The 16,285-nt window shown below is 36.8% G+C and overlaps 1 protein-coding gene across 1 annotated transcript in view; it reads left to right on the top strand.

Moving 5' to 3' along the window:
- Positions 1 to 16,285, top strand: part of SYNE1 (spectrin repeat containing nuclear envelope protein 1) — a 291,206-nt gene that overhangs the window by 57,760 nt on the left and 217,161 nt on the right. Inside the window, exons 4-10 of the mRNA XM_062490036.1 lie at positions 1,629 to 1,724; positions 3,542 to 3,625; positions 6,800 to 6,892; positions 8,477 to 8,655; positions 10,625 to 10,821; positions 10,966 to 11,075; positions 13,837 to 13,884. Of these exons, the coding sequence (XP_062346020.1) occupies positions 1,629 to 1,724; positions 3,542 to 3,625; positions 6,800 to 6,892; positions 8,477 to 8,655; positions 10,625 to 10,821; positions 10,966 to 11,075; positions 13,837 to 13,884 (807 nt within the window). The remainder of the gene's footprint in view (positions 1 to 1,628; positions 1,725 to 3,541; positions 3,626 to 6,799; positions 6,893 to 8,476; positions 8,656 to 10,624; positions 10,822 to 10,965; positions 11,076 to 13,836; positions 13,885 to 16,285) is intronic.

Below are 16,285 nucleotides of genomic sequence, written 5' to 3'. Positions count from 1 at the left end.
TGGATTAGGATGGCAGCTGCTGTAATCCTCTCATCTTTATGGCTGAATTATTTTAGCACATAATTCTTCAGTGTTTTTTCTTGTGGTAATACTGATAAAACCAAAGCTGCTCCAAGCTTCAAACAGGAAATGATAATACAGAAGGTGAGGAAAATTAATTGTGTCACTGCCTGTGATGCAAGACTGGGACAAATTAATCTTCAGTGGCCCACTTGTTCCATCGATTTCTTTGGTGTTATATTAAGGAAGAACGTGATCCAAGGAAGACCATTATCTATTGCATTGCTAGGAAATAAAAAAGAACTATGACTAAATATACCCTCATAATGAATTGTAGTGCTGCTTTATTTTATATACATGAGAAAATAGGCTCTTCTGTTAGTGTGACTATTAGAGCATGTCAAATCTCAGGTGAAGTCTGCTTCAAGCAGAGGAGTTCTTTTTTCACCCTATGTCAGAATTGTTTCATTGAAATACTACTTTTTATCCATGCTGAACAATTTCTTTTGATTTGGGGAGTCAGAATCTTTTTCTTTCTCCTGATTTGTTACTGCATTTTTTACCTTTTCAAGAGCAGTGTTTCATTTGTTAGATTCATCTTTTCAAATCTCTATTTCTACACAAAAAAAGTAATAGATAATTTGTTGTGCAACCATTTCTTTTAAGAAGTACCCCAGAAGTAAATTATTGAACCTAAAGTAGTTTCAAGAATTTTGTAGTCTCATTATAATTTTAGTGAATGAGCAGCTTATTAGTATTATTATGATTATTTTTATTATCATTATTGTCATCATCATAAGGTATATGAATTCTCAAAAGCTGATGGTAGCTGGAGGATGTCTATTCTATTTGTCAGCTGTACCAAATTTAAACTTTCTGTTTCTGAGAGACATTTTGTGATTGTTAAACTACTGACCAGCTGAGAACCATAATTCCCTAAACTGGGGTGTATTTAAGAATGCAGAGTTTTATTATGTGACATTGTTATTTAAATTTTCTAAAAGATCATCAATTTACATATTTTTGAGTATTATTGTTGTTCTTTTGACCGTAATTTGGTAAGCAATGTGTCTTAAGTAAGAGCTGGGACAGTTCTGATAGCACCGGAAACCTGCAAGGCTGGAGGAGAGGAGAGAAAATTCAGCAACCCAGTGTAACAGCTGTCAGCTGTGAGAAAGTGGCAGCATCACTCAACCTGCTGCACTACTCTAGGGATCTTCCCTTCATACAGCTCCTCCTATTGCTTGGCCTGAGAGAGTGAAATTTCTGAGAAATACTTAACATGAGGGAAAATAATCTGATGGATTGAAATGTGACTATAGTAGTACATCTGTTAAATTGTGCGTGTTTTGTAGAACCAGAGGCAGCTGTTGGTGTGTTTCTCTGCTTGTTGCACGGGCCAGGAGGTTTTTTCCTTTGCATCATCAGTTACAGAAATCCACAAAATGTTACAGTCCTGTGCCAGAAATGTTAAGGGCAAAGCAGTGGTTAAAGGATACGTTGACATTAAACAGAATAAAACACAAAGAAAGGGACCAGCCACTCTCAGGGTTTCTGTTCAAGAGGAATGGAGTTGGGATGTAATACTGGTGACCCTTTATAATATTTGAAGCCTTCTCCCTTTTCAGCGCAATCCTCCCATGCTGGTGAATGACCTGTTTGAAGATATCAAAGATGGGGTAATGCTAATTGCCCTTTTGGAGGTTCTTTCAGGGCAGAAGCTGGTAAGAACTTTCTTCCTTCTAAATATACTAGATAGTTGCATAACTTCTGTGGGATACAATTTTGGAATAAGTTTCTCTATTTCTATCCTGTAAAAGAACTCACTCCTTCATAGGAAAATAAGTTTTTCACCAAGTGGATTATATGATTACAAAGCATTATTACTGATTATTGCAGGCTTGCTTGATTATACGCATTATTATTAATTTTGCCACGTAGCTCATAAAAATTTCTTATTTGTATTAGTCTTTGCAGATCATCTGGGTTTTGCTGCTATGACACAATCAAGGTCTAAATTGCAAGTTATTTCTATGCATCTTGAAGAAAAACGAGACTTTTCTTGTTAAATTTATGGCTTTGTCTCAAAGAAACCTCGTACAAGCTCCTCAGATTTCATGGGGACTTATATCCATTTTCCTTGACAGTTGCTCTGCCACTGTAAGGAACCTGAAATGATGCCAAGTGGCTTTTTCACTGCCAAGATATGTACAGAGGGGACGGTGTGCACACAGCAAACAGGCTGCCTCTTGGGAGGCAGGCTAGTTTTGGGCACGGAGGAGAAAAATGAAAACATTTTAGGCAAGGGCTCTGACTTTCCCCAAAGCAGCTTGCAGGTCAGGTGCAGCATCTGAAGGAGCAGTGCAGCCTGTCCTTCCGCTGGCGCCAGGGCTCAGCTGTTCGAGGCTCCCTCACATGCAGGCATTTTGCTCTCCTTTTCATATATCACCTCTGTTTTGATTGCAGGTGAACCCCAAAATTAGGCAGTAAATCAAACTGCAAAGGCTATTTTACTGTGAAATGGGATAAAGCTGTACCTCCCAGTGTGTTTCTGCTCCACTGAAATATATTCCTTTCAGTTTCTGCTAGTCTGAGACAGAAAGCCTCCCTCTTGTGGCAAACCAGAAGCAGTGAATCAGGAAAAAAATGTTAAGGATGGCAGCTGTTACAGTGAAATTCAGTGGATTGTATCCTGACTGTATTAATTAGGGGAAGACAAGAGATATCCCAAAACCAGAATAGTGTCTGGTGAACTTAAAGCTTACGTATACCAGCATATGATATCCTGTAGTAACTGCAAGAGCGATTCCGAATTTATAGTAGGCCCTTGTTAAAGCCATTTGTAACATCCTGAACAGGAGTTTTAAGTTACAATAGTTGCACATTTTCATTACAATATAAAATTCCGTGGAGAATTTAATTCCTCTGTGAATATTAGAAACCTAGCATATGTTCTTGATTGCATTCAAAAAACTTCTGTCTTTTTTTAGCCTACATGGCTTATGCTCAGCAAAATTCAGTGTTCAGTGGGAATTTAGCTAAGGTTTTAATTGCCAATAAGGTGCTAGAGAGATGGGATGAAAATTCTTAGGTAAAATGTCTTCGCTGCAGAATTTTTAAAAATAACAACCACTTTGACTTGCACATTGCAGACAAAAATATTTCTCAGAGATAATGTTTTTTTCTCCCAAATGCATATATATATATACACACACGCACATGTATATATGTATGTTTGCACATATACAGAAATAGTAGTAGTTATTTTTCATTAGAAAAACAGTTCTCTGATTTAATGATGTTTATGGACTGAAGCCAACAGTTTGCATCCTGAGATTAAGCCATATGTAATTTTTTTATAGTGGAATTATGCATTATAATATGGACACGTTTGTGTCCCCTGTATCTGTCAGTCCTCCCCGTCATGTGTGTGCAAAGATACAATTCAACAATTTCACTATTCCGAGAAGCATTTTATTGACATTGAATCTGGAAGTTCAGTTTTTGAAGCATGAAGTTTAATCTGTTCTTTCTCTTTAAGCCTTGTGAGCAGGGACGTCAGCTGAAGAGAATTCACTGGGTTGCCAACATTGGCACAGCTCTTAAGTTTCTAGAAGGTAGACGGGTAGGTATGGTAGCACTTAGCCCTGGTTTTACTTTCTTTTCCTTTATCTCCATAAGTATACAATGTGTATCCACTCATCTGTTTTTATTCTTCAAAATTTGAGCTATGTATGCAGTCTTCAGTTTCTACACAGTGCCTAAAAAGAGCTGCTGTAAAGTAAAAGTTTTAAGGTCCAACACATGTGGCAATGCATAGGGTGAAACTTTTTTCTTTTTTAATGTACTTATTGGCTCCTCATGATATCTACTTCCCTGTTGCTGTTCTCAGCAAAGAATGAACTTTAGTTCAGGAGAGAACCTCATTTATAATTAAAAAAAATGGATTTCTGGTCTTCACTAGCTTTTACATGCAAAAATCTCCTCCCTGAAATTACAGATATGAAAATTTAGGAGAATATGACCCCTTACTAGCTTGCCAGGACTCCAGACTAATTCTTGGATTTCTTTCTGGTACAGTCAGTGCTGTGGCTTTTTTAGGGGAGAAAAAAAAAAAAAAAAAAAAGAAGAAAACTTAAAAACTGATTTAGTTTACCTGTGAATATCATATAAAAGCAAGTATTTCTCCCCTTTTTCCTGTCTTTGCTCTGTACTGTAATGACTCAGATCTGGATTTTTTCATTAAATTATAGGTATTTTCTCCCCTAATTTCTGCATTTTGATTCAATTTTTGTCAATGCAGATGTTACACCTGATGAATTTTACATCTCCACAATGCTGTTCACTGGGAATTGTTGGATTTTGGGAATATCTCCCTCTCTTTGACTCTCTGACATCTAGGCCTAATTACAGTTATGTTATATGGAAAACAATCTAAAAATTGTAAAAATAAATCGAAAAGCAAACTTTTCTAAAATTAAAAATGTATAACCAAAGCAAAGACCAATATATTTCTGAAGCAGAAGTCCACTTCAGCTCACAATCTGTCTACTCGAGGGAGTATAGCTTGTTAGTATGAAGCATGAAACAAGTCTGGGGTGAAAGAGCAAAACACCCACAGTGCCTCAGTTTCGATGTCTCAGCGTGGAGGGTGACCCAGCTTGGATCCCAGGAATGCTAGAGCAGTGCAGCTGGGGAACTGGCCCTGCCAAGGGTCAAGAGGGGTTGACAGAGCACTGTGGTTTTCCTTCTGACATCTCAGTATTTTTGTCCAGACGTGTCTTAGTAGTTATATTAATGTCCCAGATTTTCTTCTAGAGGGAATTGGAAATGTGCAGGGTGTCAGGTGTATCAGGGTGGTCAATAGCAGCGTTCCATAAGCTGAATCCAACCTAAAGGATGCATCTATCCAGTCTGCTGTCACCCTTCTCCTCCCAGAGGAGGTGGGAATACTGTTCAGACAACAAATGCCCCTTCAGCAGCTGAATGCCATCCCTGGGCTGCACTCAAAGGGCAACAAACACAGACAGGATCTCCCTCCTCTGTGGGCTCCCCCATAAATAAATCTTATTATAGCAGAGACTTCTGCTAATATTCCTGTTAAACTACAAACAGTTTGCAATTAACAGATATTACTCTGGACAAAATTGGTGTTCTCATCGTTCTGAAAAGTTTATTTTTAGTTCTAGATTTGTGTTAATGGTGCATAAGATAAAGGTAACTCAATAACTAGACTGGATAGGCTGTGCTTCTGTGAACAATAGCTTACTCAGAAGCTTTGGCTGAGGTCCTGTAAATCTTTTGATTTGCAATAGATACTAAAATAACCTCACTTTCTAGAAAAAGAAAACCTTTTATTGGAATTGGTCCAGCTGGGAGAATGAGGTCTATTTTTTTTTAAGAGAGGGAATAGAAAATTTTCCTTACTGACTGTTGGAGGAGCTAGTAATGTCAATTTTCCTAGAGTTCTATCAATTTCTTGGTGGAGAGGATTGAAATTGTAAACTGTGGGGACTTCTGCTCTGCTTTTTCCAAAGCAGCCTCTGCAGATTAAATTCGGAAAAAAAACTTAAGAGGTCTGGAGAACATTTTGTTTTCACTTGACATTATCTAGTGGATTTCCAACTGCTGATTCAGAAAAACTCAGTATTTTCTCTGTTTTGGAGAGATAAATGAGGTCACTTGAAGTCATTCTCCATCTTTTCTTTTGACTGTTTGCCAAGTTTTTTACACAACCCTTGTCCTTGAACAGGCTTTTAGTAGATGGGAACTTTGGCACTTACTCATATTTTTATCATGATCAGTGTCTGACTCCTAGTTTTGCTGAGGAAATAAGTACTAACATAGTTGCTAACTTTCCAATACTGTTTTATTTAATTTCCTTGAGCATTATCTACATGTTAATTTCTCTATCATATATTCCCCTCCTCATTTCCTTCTATCTTACAAGCTTATTTTAGGGTGCTATTTTATTCAGACTGTAGATTAGAAGTAGAGAGTTAATAGTACTGAAATCTGTTCCCATTTCTGTTGAAAAACTTGATTTGACCTTGGACAACTAATTTTTTCCCACTCTATTTTTAAAAGAGCTATTGTTAGGCTTGTCTTGGAAAGGGGCCTTAATCAGTGGTTGTGATATCCTCTACAATAAGTGCTCTTTGCAGGAGAACCCTAGCATTCTTTTTTCCATTTTCTTTCTTTTTCTTTCTTTTTTTTTTGTTTGTTTTTTTTCCCCACCCCTTTCCTTTTTATATTTTTATTTTTTAACTCACTTTTCATTACACATGGGTAAGAACTATATCAAGAACTCCCTGCATAATTTAAAATCTATTGCAGAGTATTTAGTTTGCTCTCCTGATTAAATTTTATTGTGAGATGTGCCAAAAATGTGCTTTCTTTGCATTACAAAAATAGATTAATGCATTTACCTAATAATTAATCATTAAAATTTAATTTTGTGTCATATTTTTCCTTTTACTTTTCACGCTAGTCCGTATACAGAGGATCTCCGGTTTGTACAGTGTTTCTGTCTAATTGTTATTTTTCTTTCTGCTTGAAATGATTTTTTCTACAAATAATAGCATGGATTAGCCTTAAAAGTTATCCATTACTTGCAAAGCCTATCTAAATGTGAAATTATACTTGTCTAAATGTGAAATTGCACTATTCGGTATTTGTTTTTTTTTAAATTGAGAATCTTGATTGCAGAAATGCATTTCAAATACAGAACCTATTTGAAAGGCATTTCATAGTTGTTGTTCTTTGTGTGTGATAGTAACACGTTTTCTTTTCTACACAGATTAAGCTCGTCAACATAAACTCAACTGATATTGCTGATGGCAGGCCTTCTATTGTGCTTGGCTTGGTGTGGACCATAATTTTATATTTTCAGGTACTATTCTTTGTACTTCAGAGTACAAACAATGCTCGTAGCTTGCTCAAACAATGGTTCAGATCATTACTTTACGTGAGCTGGTGTAGTTGAAGTCTTTCACCGTAGCTAAACTGATTTTGTAATTTGCTGAGGATTTGATCTTGAATAAAGCAACAGTTGATGGTGGGGGTGCTTCACATTGAGTAAAAATGGATGCTTTTCTGTGGAATAGATTGGTCTTTGCCTAGAACAGAGTCAATTCATCACTGAATCTTATTCTTCTGCTTTCTCTGAAGAATACAACATAGCAAAAGAAGAAAGTGATAGAGTTGTGGATTCTTACTAACAAGTATCTTTAGCAACCTCAGTGGTGACTGTGCTGAAGGTCTAACTCCCATGCACTGGATGTCAGTCAGTAATTATTCTCAAACCATACATATAAACATGGTGGTTTCAGTGGCAGATGCAGGTATTTGCAAGGATGAAATTTAGCTGTGAGTGATATAGATTGAGAAGGGGCTGAATTTCTAGAGGAGACATCACTGGCCTTCTGTTGAAGTTAAGTGGGAGGTAAAACTGGCTTCTAAATCCTGTCCATATGGGTTAACAAAGTGAGTCACTGTTCAACACTTAAAATAACAACTAATTTTATTTCTCTTCTTTATGAAGTTCTTTGGCTCCCTCATGATGTCTTAGGGATACTGTTCTCCTCAGCACCAACCACTGTAATGCCTCAGTAGTTCACAGTTCATCAGAATAAAAGTCAGAATGATACTGATATTTTCATTTATAGCCCACAGAGAAATCAACAGGGAAGATTATGATTCTTACCTTTCCTTTAGTTGTCACAGGCAGGTATATAATTTTTACATGAAAGAAAGAATACATAAGAGCTGGGGTTCTCATCCTGGCAAACTCATTCTGCCATGTGACAGCACTGGTTTTTAAGAGGACAGCATAAAAAAAATCCTGCAACATCCTCTCGATATACCTTTGTCAGTTTGTTAAAGAACCAAATTGTTAATCAAATTGATGTTCTTGAAAGAATCAAGTTAATGGTTTTCATTTAATGAAAGACATAATTATTTTCATACACCTTCAACAAGCACTTTTAATGCGCTTTGCCTGCAGTACATTCACTGTTTCTTCACAAGGTACCTCTAAGTAAAAACACAATTGAATTCAGGCTGGAACAGTACATCAGGAAGTACAAAACTATGCAGACGAGATCATTGAGGTCACTGCCATGCTGTAATTGAATGATTTTATAATCTGAACTCAAACTACATGTAAGATATTGTCTCCTATTTTGGTGATAATTTGCTATAATAGATAATATGACACATGTGCATATTTTTCTAGCTGTAGGGTGTGAAGTCAATAAGTGTTAGATGCCTAGTGCTTCTGAATTTAGGACCATCACCTGAACTCATACGTTAGTGTTTCTAAAGCTCCTGTAATGTATGTTTGAATAAAACACAGTTAATTGTAGCTTCTGCCCAACTTTATTTTGACAGTTGTTTTGGGAAATTATTAAAGAAACTGGTGTGAATCAAGATTATCTACAGAGAGCTCATTAATATTATTTTTTCTTCACTGCAGATTGAAGAGCTTACAAGCAACCTCCCACAGCTGCAGCCCTTGTCTAGCAGTGCTTCTTCTGTGGAAAGTGTTGTCAGTTCAGAAACTGCAAGTCCCCCAAGCAAACGGAAGGTGGTAACCAAGGTCCAAGGAAGTGCCAGGAAGGCTTTGTTAAAATGGTTACAGTACACAGCAGCAAAGTAAGTAAACTACAGATTAACTGATTTTATATTTTAAATGCAAACTTTTTGCTCAGATTCTAAGCTTCCTCAGTCAGGGACCATTCTTTTGCTCTGTATTTATATCGTACCTTCCTCTATATATAATAATACAGCCCCTCACCATAATCTTTTTGACAAATGAGGCTGCTAAATGGTGCCACCATACAACAAATCAAGTAGTAAGTAATGATTTACATTAATTATGCATGTGATCATATTTTATAGTTTCTGACTAATGAATGGGATTATCTCTGACAGAATGAGGAGCTGAAAGGGGAATTAGATGTCTGAATGACAGTGCATTAGTCCTGCTGCCAAAACACTTGATGTGACACTGCCAGTAGCACGCTGATTAAGCCTTCCTCAGTGAAAGCTTGTAGGAACACTAAATTCTGTCACTTGCTGTGGAAAGGCAAGTGATGAAAAGCTACATATATCCTTCTGCAGTTTTTTGATACAATGGAAATACTATTACACAAATTGCCCTGAATCTTCATTCTTCTTAATCCAAGTTATTTTGGAGTTATTTCTTATTGTGTCTATTTGATTTAAGATTTTTTTTTTTACTTTATTCTGTAAGATTACCCTGTTCTGTTTCAGCTTTCAAAAAGACATTAACCTCCTCATAAATTGTATCAAAGATAGTGTAGCAGTTTGATAGCTTCCACAACAAGAAAATCAGAGGTGCAAAATAACATGGATTTATTTACTCGAATTAAAGAATCGCTGCTATTTGAAGACAACAATTGTGCAAAATATAGAGGGGAAGTGGTCAGTTATTGAATGGCACCTCAGAGAAAAAAAAAACTGCAAAGATTCAGACTTATGCAGAGGTAGAATACAGTAATTTATAGTGCAGTGCAGTTTATTTTGAATTTTTTCCTTTGCATGTTGGTGGTAAGGCAATGGCAATGGAAAGTGATCAGCTTCTATTTTCAGACGTGCAAACAAAATGAAAATAGATACATAAACTGTCATTTTTTTACTGGGAAGAGTTGATGAAACATGTTGGAAGAAGCCGAGTGATACCTAGTGGTACACTTCACCAAGGCCTGCTTCACATTTAGTTTGCAAGGGCTACTTCTTTAAAGTCAGTGAAGATGTTTCACTGATCACAGTGAGATTTGAACTAAGCTTTACTCAGTTACTGTTGCTTGAACCTCCCAAAGGCAAGACTACTTCAGTGTCTTAGTGTCCTGGAAGGATGCTTGCTTGCTCAAATTTAAAAATAATCTTGCTGTCTGTGGATCACCACACCTTTCAGAATTAGTGGAAAAAGAAGCAGTGATTCAGAAGTGTGATTCAGTTCTGTTTACTTTCTTATTGTATATTGCTATTTGTGCATCATTTGTGTTTATTTTTTAGTGGACATACTAGGTGTCCTGGGTATCTGAAAGTATAGTATCATTCATGCTTTGATAAGAACTTAGAGGAATTAGTGCATTATATTTTGCCCTAAACAGCAGTGATGTCACTATTCATGCTGTCGTTTTATAAAGTAACAGGTTAGCGCAGGTTTTTTTTTGAGTTTTATTTGTACAATATTGATGTACCTAATTGAACTGCAGCAGTTTTAATGGAGTGAGATTTATGGGGAGGGAGATAATAATGAATGGAAGTGTGTACATCCACGGACTCCGTGTGTGTCATGTAACAGCTCTGAGAACTTTGAGCACTTCACTGCTCATTGCTTCATGGCTAATTGGCACTAGCAAGCCCACTGAAGGCAAATACATCATGTATGTGATAAAAAGCACTTGCATCTTCAAAGGCAGAAACGAATTTATGCAGTGGATAGATGGAGCTATAGTTGACCTGATTGGGCATTACGGAACAAGTGGTTTAGGTTTAATGGTGGGTAACCACTGGGTGGAGCATTCATGTCTCTCCTCCTGTTTTATGTAGTCCTGATGTTATGAGCAACTTCTTTCCCTTTCATATTCTTCAGGCAAGTTGGAATTGAAATCAAAGATTTTGGACAAAGTTGGAGGAGTGGTGTTGCATTTCATTCTGTTATTCATGCTATCCGCCCAGATTTAGTGGACATGGAGAAAGTGAGGGGAAGGTCAAATAGAGAAAACTTGGAAGAAGCCTTCACAATTGCAGAAGCAGAACTAGGAATCCCAAGGCTCCTTGACCCAGAAGGTACCTAATACATAGTTGAAAAAAGTTTGAACTACTTGGCATGTGTTAAGTCAGATGTGGTAATTCATAGTGTTTAGACATTTAAGCGGCATTTTATGCCATTTAGATAAAAAATTTAATTTTCCATGTTTTATACCTGCCTAGATGTGGATGTTGAAAAGCCAGATGAAAAGTCTGTCATGACATATGTAGCCCAATTTTTGAAGTATTATCCTGATCCTCATCATACAGTGACTGATGTGCCAGAGAATGATGTAAGTTTCTCCTGCATAACTACAAGAAACAGTTTATAATGAAGGGGGGTGGGATGGTTTATAAATACATTTTATAGCTTTGTTTTAGTTTATTGTATTTCCTTTTGATGAACAGTTCAAGTGACGAGCAAGCACACTAAGAAAACTGGGAAAGATTAGCCGAGAATACAGGAACAAATCTTGCAGATGTTTAGTAGGTGGAGAAAATTATATGGTGATCCTACAGATATTTTCCTCTTTTCAGGAGTAGCAGGAGCAAAAAAATAACACTAACAGTTATTGTAGATAGTAGCAGACTATCCTAAAGTTCCTTAACAAGTTTTTAAGGGTAAGACCAATGATATTGTAATAATTTGTTACCTGAAGCAATTTTTCATTTATATTTGTATCACACTGGGTTTCTGGATAAGAGAAAGAGTGGTCCAAGATACTGCTTAGGTACAGTGTTTGGGCTTTTATACTTGAGAGGCATTTACAATTTTGATGGAGGTTCCTTTCTATTTCACGTTGAAGTTTAACTCTTTGCTGTAAGGAATTATTTTCAGTTGTGTTTTTTCATTGGAGTTTGTTTTGTGTATGCTCTAGTGCATTGGCTTTGCACTGGAATGGCTATGCTCAGCGGTGCCAAGTTACCATGACTCACTTCCTAGTGTTGATTTGCTTTCTTCATGGCAAACATGGGAAGCACTGCTGAGACAATCTGCTCAGCCCCAGCAAGAGAGAAAGAAGAAGCAATTTTTATCTTTGTTTCTCTGCATTCCCTAACAGAGGTAGAAAACAGCTTTGAAAGGAGTGAGTCTCCTTTCTTATGCCTGTGTGAGGCTAAGGTGGCTGTAGCTTTGCTCTTTGATTCCTGTGCCTGAGCACTGGAACTTATCATTTTGCTTCCTGCAACATTAATCTTGTGCCATACTTGTTCCAGTGTCTCAGCATCCCACTGAGCAGTGGGGCTGCTGAAGAGGACAGAGTGAGCACTGAAGCCTTGTGCTGTGGCCTGTTCAGGCTGAGGCAGAGTCCTGCCATCCTCATACCATGGCACACCGGGCAGCTTCTGCAGCCAACAGCCTTGGCCAGGCCTTCTGCTGTGCTGGGACTGGGTTTTGAGGAGTGACCTCATCACCTTCCCTGAGCTTTATGCAGAGATGATGCAGGAGAATGCAGGATTCAGCCATTCCATGCTTTGCCTGTCTCTGGCTGTAACCCATAGTGATGTTAGCACATGAGTTACGAAGGGGCAAATAATGGGATGCATCCAGAATTCTATGTGAATTACTAAGAAGCAGAACAACACAGTTCAATTTGACATGCTAATGTGCTGATCTCATAACTAATTCCTCTTCTTAGATATCATTAAGATATTCCACTAGCAAACAGAATTTTTGGTAGAACTGCAGACCCCTTGCATGTCACACTGCAGAAACCAGTAACTTCCAGACTTTGAGAAGAAAGTAAGAGTTTGACATTGCACTGCATTTCTAGTGTCATCATCCTTTGTTTTCTGGAGGAAGAACTATATTACTTTTTACTGTCCTGGAGTGTCCGTGTCCATCTTTACATTATTTGGTTAGTTTAGTTACTCAGGACAGGATTCACTTTTAAAATCTGAAAGCTTACAACACTCCACCAGTAGTCAGCAAGAGACAGACACTTTCCCAGATGGCATCTTTCTTAAGACAGTGTCCTAAACAAGCAATCTTCTAGAAGCCTGTGCTGCAGAGCATTTTACCAGAGATAAAACAGAGTAAGATTAATCCATTCCTTAGGTAATGATAGATAAAATATTGTTAGCAGCTGATTAAAAAGATTTTCGTTTTCATGACCAGAATAACCCCCTATTTTTCGCCTGTCTTCCTGCTGAGGTATAGTCTAAAGAAATATTTATCACACAATCCAGCTACCTGGGAGAGATAACCTTTCAAGAGTCTTGTCCCCTGGACTCTTGGAGTAATCCTGTCTTCTTGTTTAAGGATATTTTTTACATGATGTGTGTTAAGTTCCTGCTGTAGAATAAATTGGACAGTTGATGCTAGGTACAACTGGTTTTATCTATCTTGCCTAAGGAGCTGCAAAGGGACTATCTCAGTTGCAGATGCCTACATTTAGTTAGAACAATCCTACTTCAGATTGGACTGTGTCCAGGTGAATTTTGGCAGGGAGAAAGAAGGCAAGAGGAGATTTCTAACCATCTTCCTCCACCCTCCACCCAACTCAGCTGTCACTGTGTTTATTCAAGATGTGTTGTCCACACAAATTCCTGTTGATCTTCTCTCCTGATTCAATGCTCAGTTTATAAAGAATTTGCATTGGAAGAAGTGGAGTAATGATTGAAACTTATCCCTTATTTGGGTGGTCAGAGGTGGTGGTGGTGGTCAGAGGGAGCAGCTATTTGCATATGCATTTCCAGAAGTAAAAGGGGTCTAATATCTCATGCATGGACCAGCTATGAACATGTGTGAACACGTGTGGTCAGCACATCTCAAAGAAACACAGTTACTCTAAGGTAAGTAATTATTTTTCCAGGTAAAATAAATCATGCAGTGACTAGCAATCTGGAAATCAGATCTAATATGAAAACTGCTTCACTAGATATGATACAGATATGTGAACTTGATAAGAGTTCTAATTCTAAGTGCATCTTATATTCCTACATGTTTGGCTCTTACTGTTCTCTCTGGACTTTCTACCTGCTTCGCTTTATTTTATTTTGGTTCTTTTTTTTTTCCCCTTGCTTCTCGTTTTCCCATTTGTTTCATATTGCTAGGAACTTCAAGAAATCCCAACTTTTGTCATTTCTTTTATGAAATTTAAGGTAAGGGTGTATGCTCAGAATAATTTCATAAATTGGACCTTTCATGGTTGTTATCTTTTTCTTCCTGCACTTACTTGACTTTAGACTGGGGGGAAGGGGGGGTGGGGGTGGTGGAGAAATTAGTTTGCTAATCTTAAATTTATCTTACCAGAAAAGCAATAGATAACATGATAAATCTAGGTCTGCTCTCTTACTTGAGTTGACCCTTGCAGCCTAACACTTGATTTTGCAAATAACTTAACATAAATATTTTAGAAAAGCAAGTCAACATTCCTATTATAAATCTCAGACTTTGCTTTTGGTTTTCTTAAGTATAGATATAAACATGAAATAAATAGATTATAGTTCCATGTTTCTACACATCTAATCTCTATTTAGATGGATATATTTGTATGTCTTTAGGTTTATAGAGTAGATAGTAGAGTGTATGATTGTGTAAGTGATGTGTGTGGTTTGCAGGTAGGAAAAAGTGTATTCATCTGTAATTGCATGACATGCTGCTCCTTTTTCATCTAAATTACGATATTTTTTTAAATATACTTTTTTTAACTGTCCAAGATTTTTAGATACTTCTAATTTTATAGTATTAACTGAGAGAAGATGAGAAGTCTAAGACAGAGTATATGAAATGAGCATTCAAAGGTGAAACTGGAAGACAGCAGAAGTGAATTTATTGTGAAATAAATGGCAGGTGTCACTGCAGTGAGTCAGTAGTGTTTATAGCTTGACTTGTTCCAATTAATTGCCTAGATTCCACATTCTTGGGGTTTTTTTTGGTTGGAGTATTTTTGCTGTATTATAATATATATATAAATATATATTTAAAATTTTGTATTTAAATATATATTTGTAAATATATATTTATATATATAATGTATAAAATGATTATTTTAAAGTGACAAGGATCAAGGGTTCATCTTCACCTCACATTATTTATATCTAAGTGGTGATACATTGAAGCAAAGATTTATACTGATAGCAGAATTACTCCTATATTTTCAATCCTTTCAAGCAAGTTTGGGCACCTTTAACTGGACTTCATCCATCCTTAGCCTTGCACTGCCCCAGTACATTGCTGCTTAAGCCAGAGGAGATTTGAAGTGGTAAAAGCTCTGCTGATTTCCTTATCATGGTGTAAATTTAGCTGTACTTAAAGCTCACCCCCTCAAAGTATTTCTGATGTAAAGTCTTCCTCTTCTTGTGTTCTGATGAGCAAGTAATTGAGAAGATAATCCTGTCATCTCTGACATTTTTATGCCAGCAGAGTTCCCAGTGTAAGAGGAATTTCCTGAGCAGCAGCTGCAAAAATAGCTTTCTGAGCTTTTCCAGGGATTTAGTCTACTTCTGCAGATAGTCATTAATAGGTACATCCCTGAAGGTGATGCCTGGCTCAGCACTCATGCTGTGTCCATGATAATGCTGTCAGGGAGTGAGTTTCAGTAACATATATGTATCCAGTAACACTCACACATATGTATATAAGCCAGAGTTTTCAAAATGAACAGCATAATCAGTTGAATTTATGCATAAACGTTTTTGAAGGGACTTCAGTTTCTTGGTACGTATACAATGCACTGATTCAGTGTCCCTGAGAAACTGACTTAAACTTCTTTTGGATTTTCTATTGTGTCTGTGCCTGAAAATTTGAACAGCTCACTTTGTTTATAATTACATATTAGAGAACTAAACAAAATATTCTTGTCCTTGTCCATAATAAAGATTCTCATATTTTAAGCTCTTCAAACCCTACCATATTATTTATTATGTAATTTTCAAATTGACTCTGGCATACCAGTTAATAAAATAATGTTTTGATTTTGAGTCTGGGCTGAAAACTTTCTTTGCAAATTTAAAATGTACTCCATTATCATATCAGAACCCATAAACACTACTCTCTCAATACCTTCTGTGATGTTCCTTGTCAGCTGGGTGCTCCCGTTCCATTCATCTCTACAAATCTGTGAATATCTGTGGAATTGTGTAAGGATAAATTAATATTTTAAAATGCTGCTTGGAAGTAGCATACTGACTGAACCACAGGATTTTAGATAAATTCAAACAAATGGATCAGAGATCAATGGTCCTCATGCTGGAGAAAGCTCAAATAATTATATTTATTCTAGATAACTTCTGTTTGGTAGTTTACCTTCTGATCCGTATACTACTTCAGATATGCAGACTTTAGAAAACAGTTTACATAACTGTGAGAATATCTTTTGATACTTTTTTTTTTTATTGAGAGTAAGAATACTAGGCACTAATGAAAGGCTTTTTTTAAGAATGATACTTCATGAAATCTGGTGGGTGTTGATGACAAGTGCCTTGGTGTCTAAAAAAGTAAATCTCTTCTGTTGATTATTTAAACTGAGACTTTAAAGTGCTTTAGTATCAACCAAGGACC

Source organism: Cinclus cinclus, chromosome 3 (assembly GCF_963662255.1).
Source record: "Cinclus cinclus chromosome 3, bCinCin1.1, whole genome shotgun sequence".
NCBI lineage: Eukaryota > Metazoa > Chordata > Aves > Passeriformes > Cinclidae > Cinclus > Cinclus cinclus.
The sequence above is the reverse complement of the archived record's forward strand: the minus strand, read 5'-3'. Positions and strand labels throughout refer to the sequence as shown.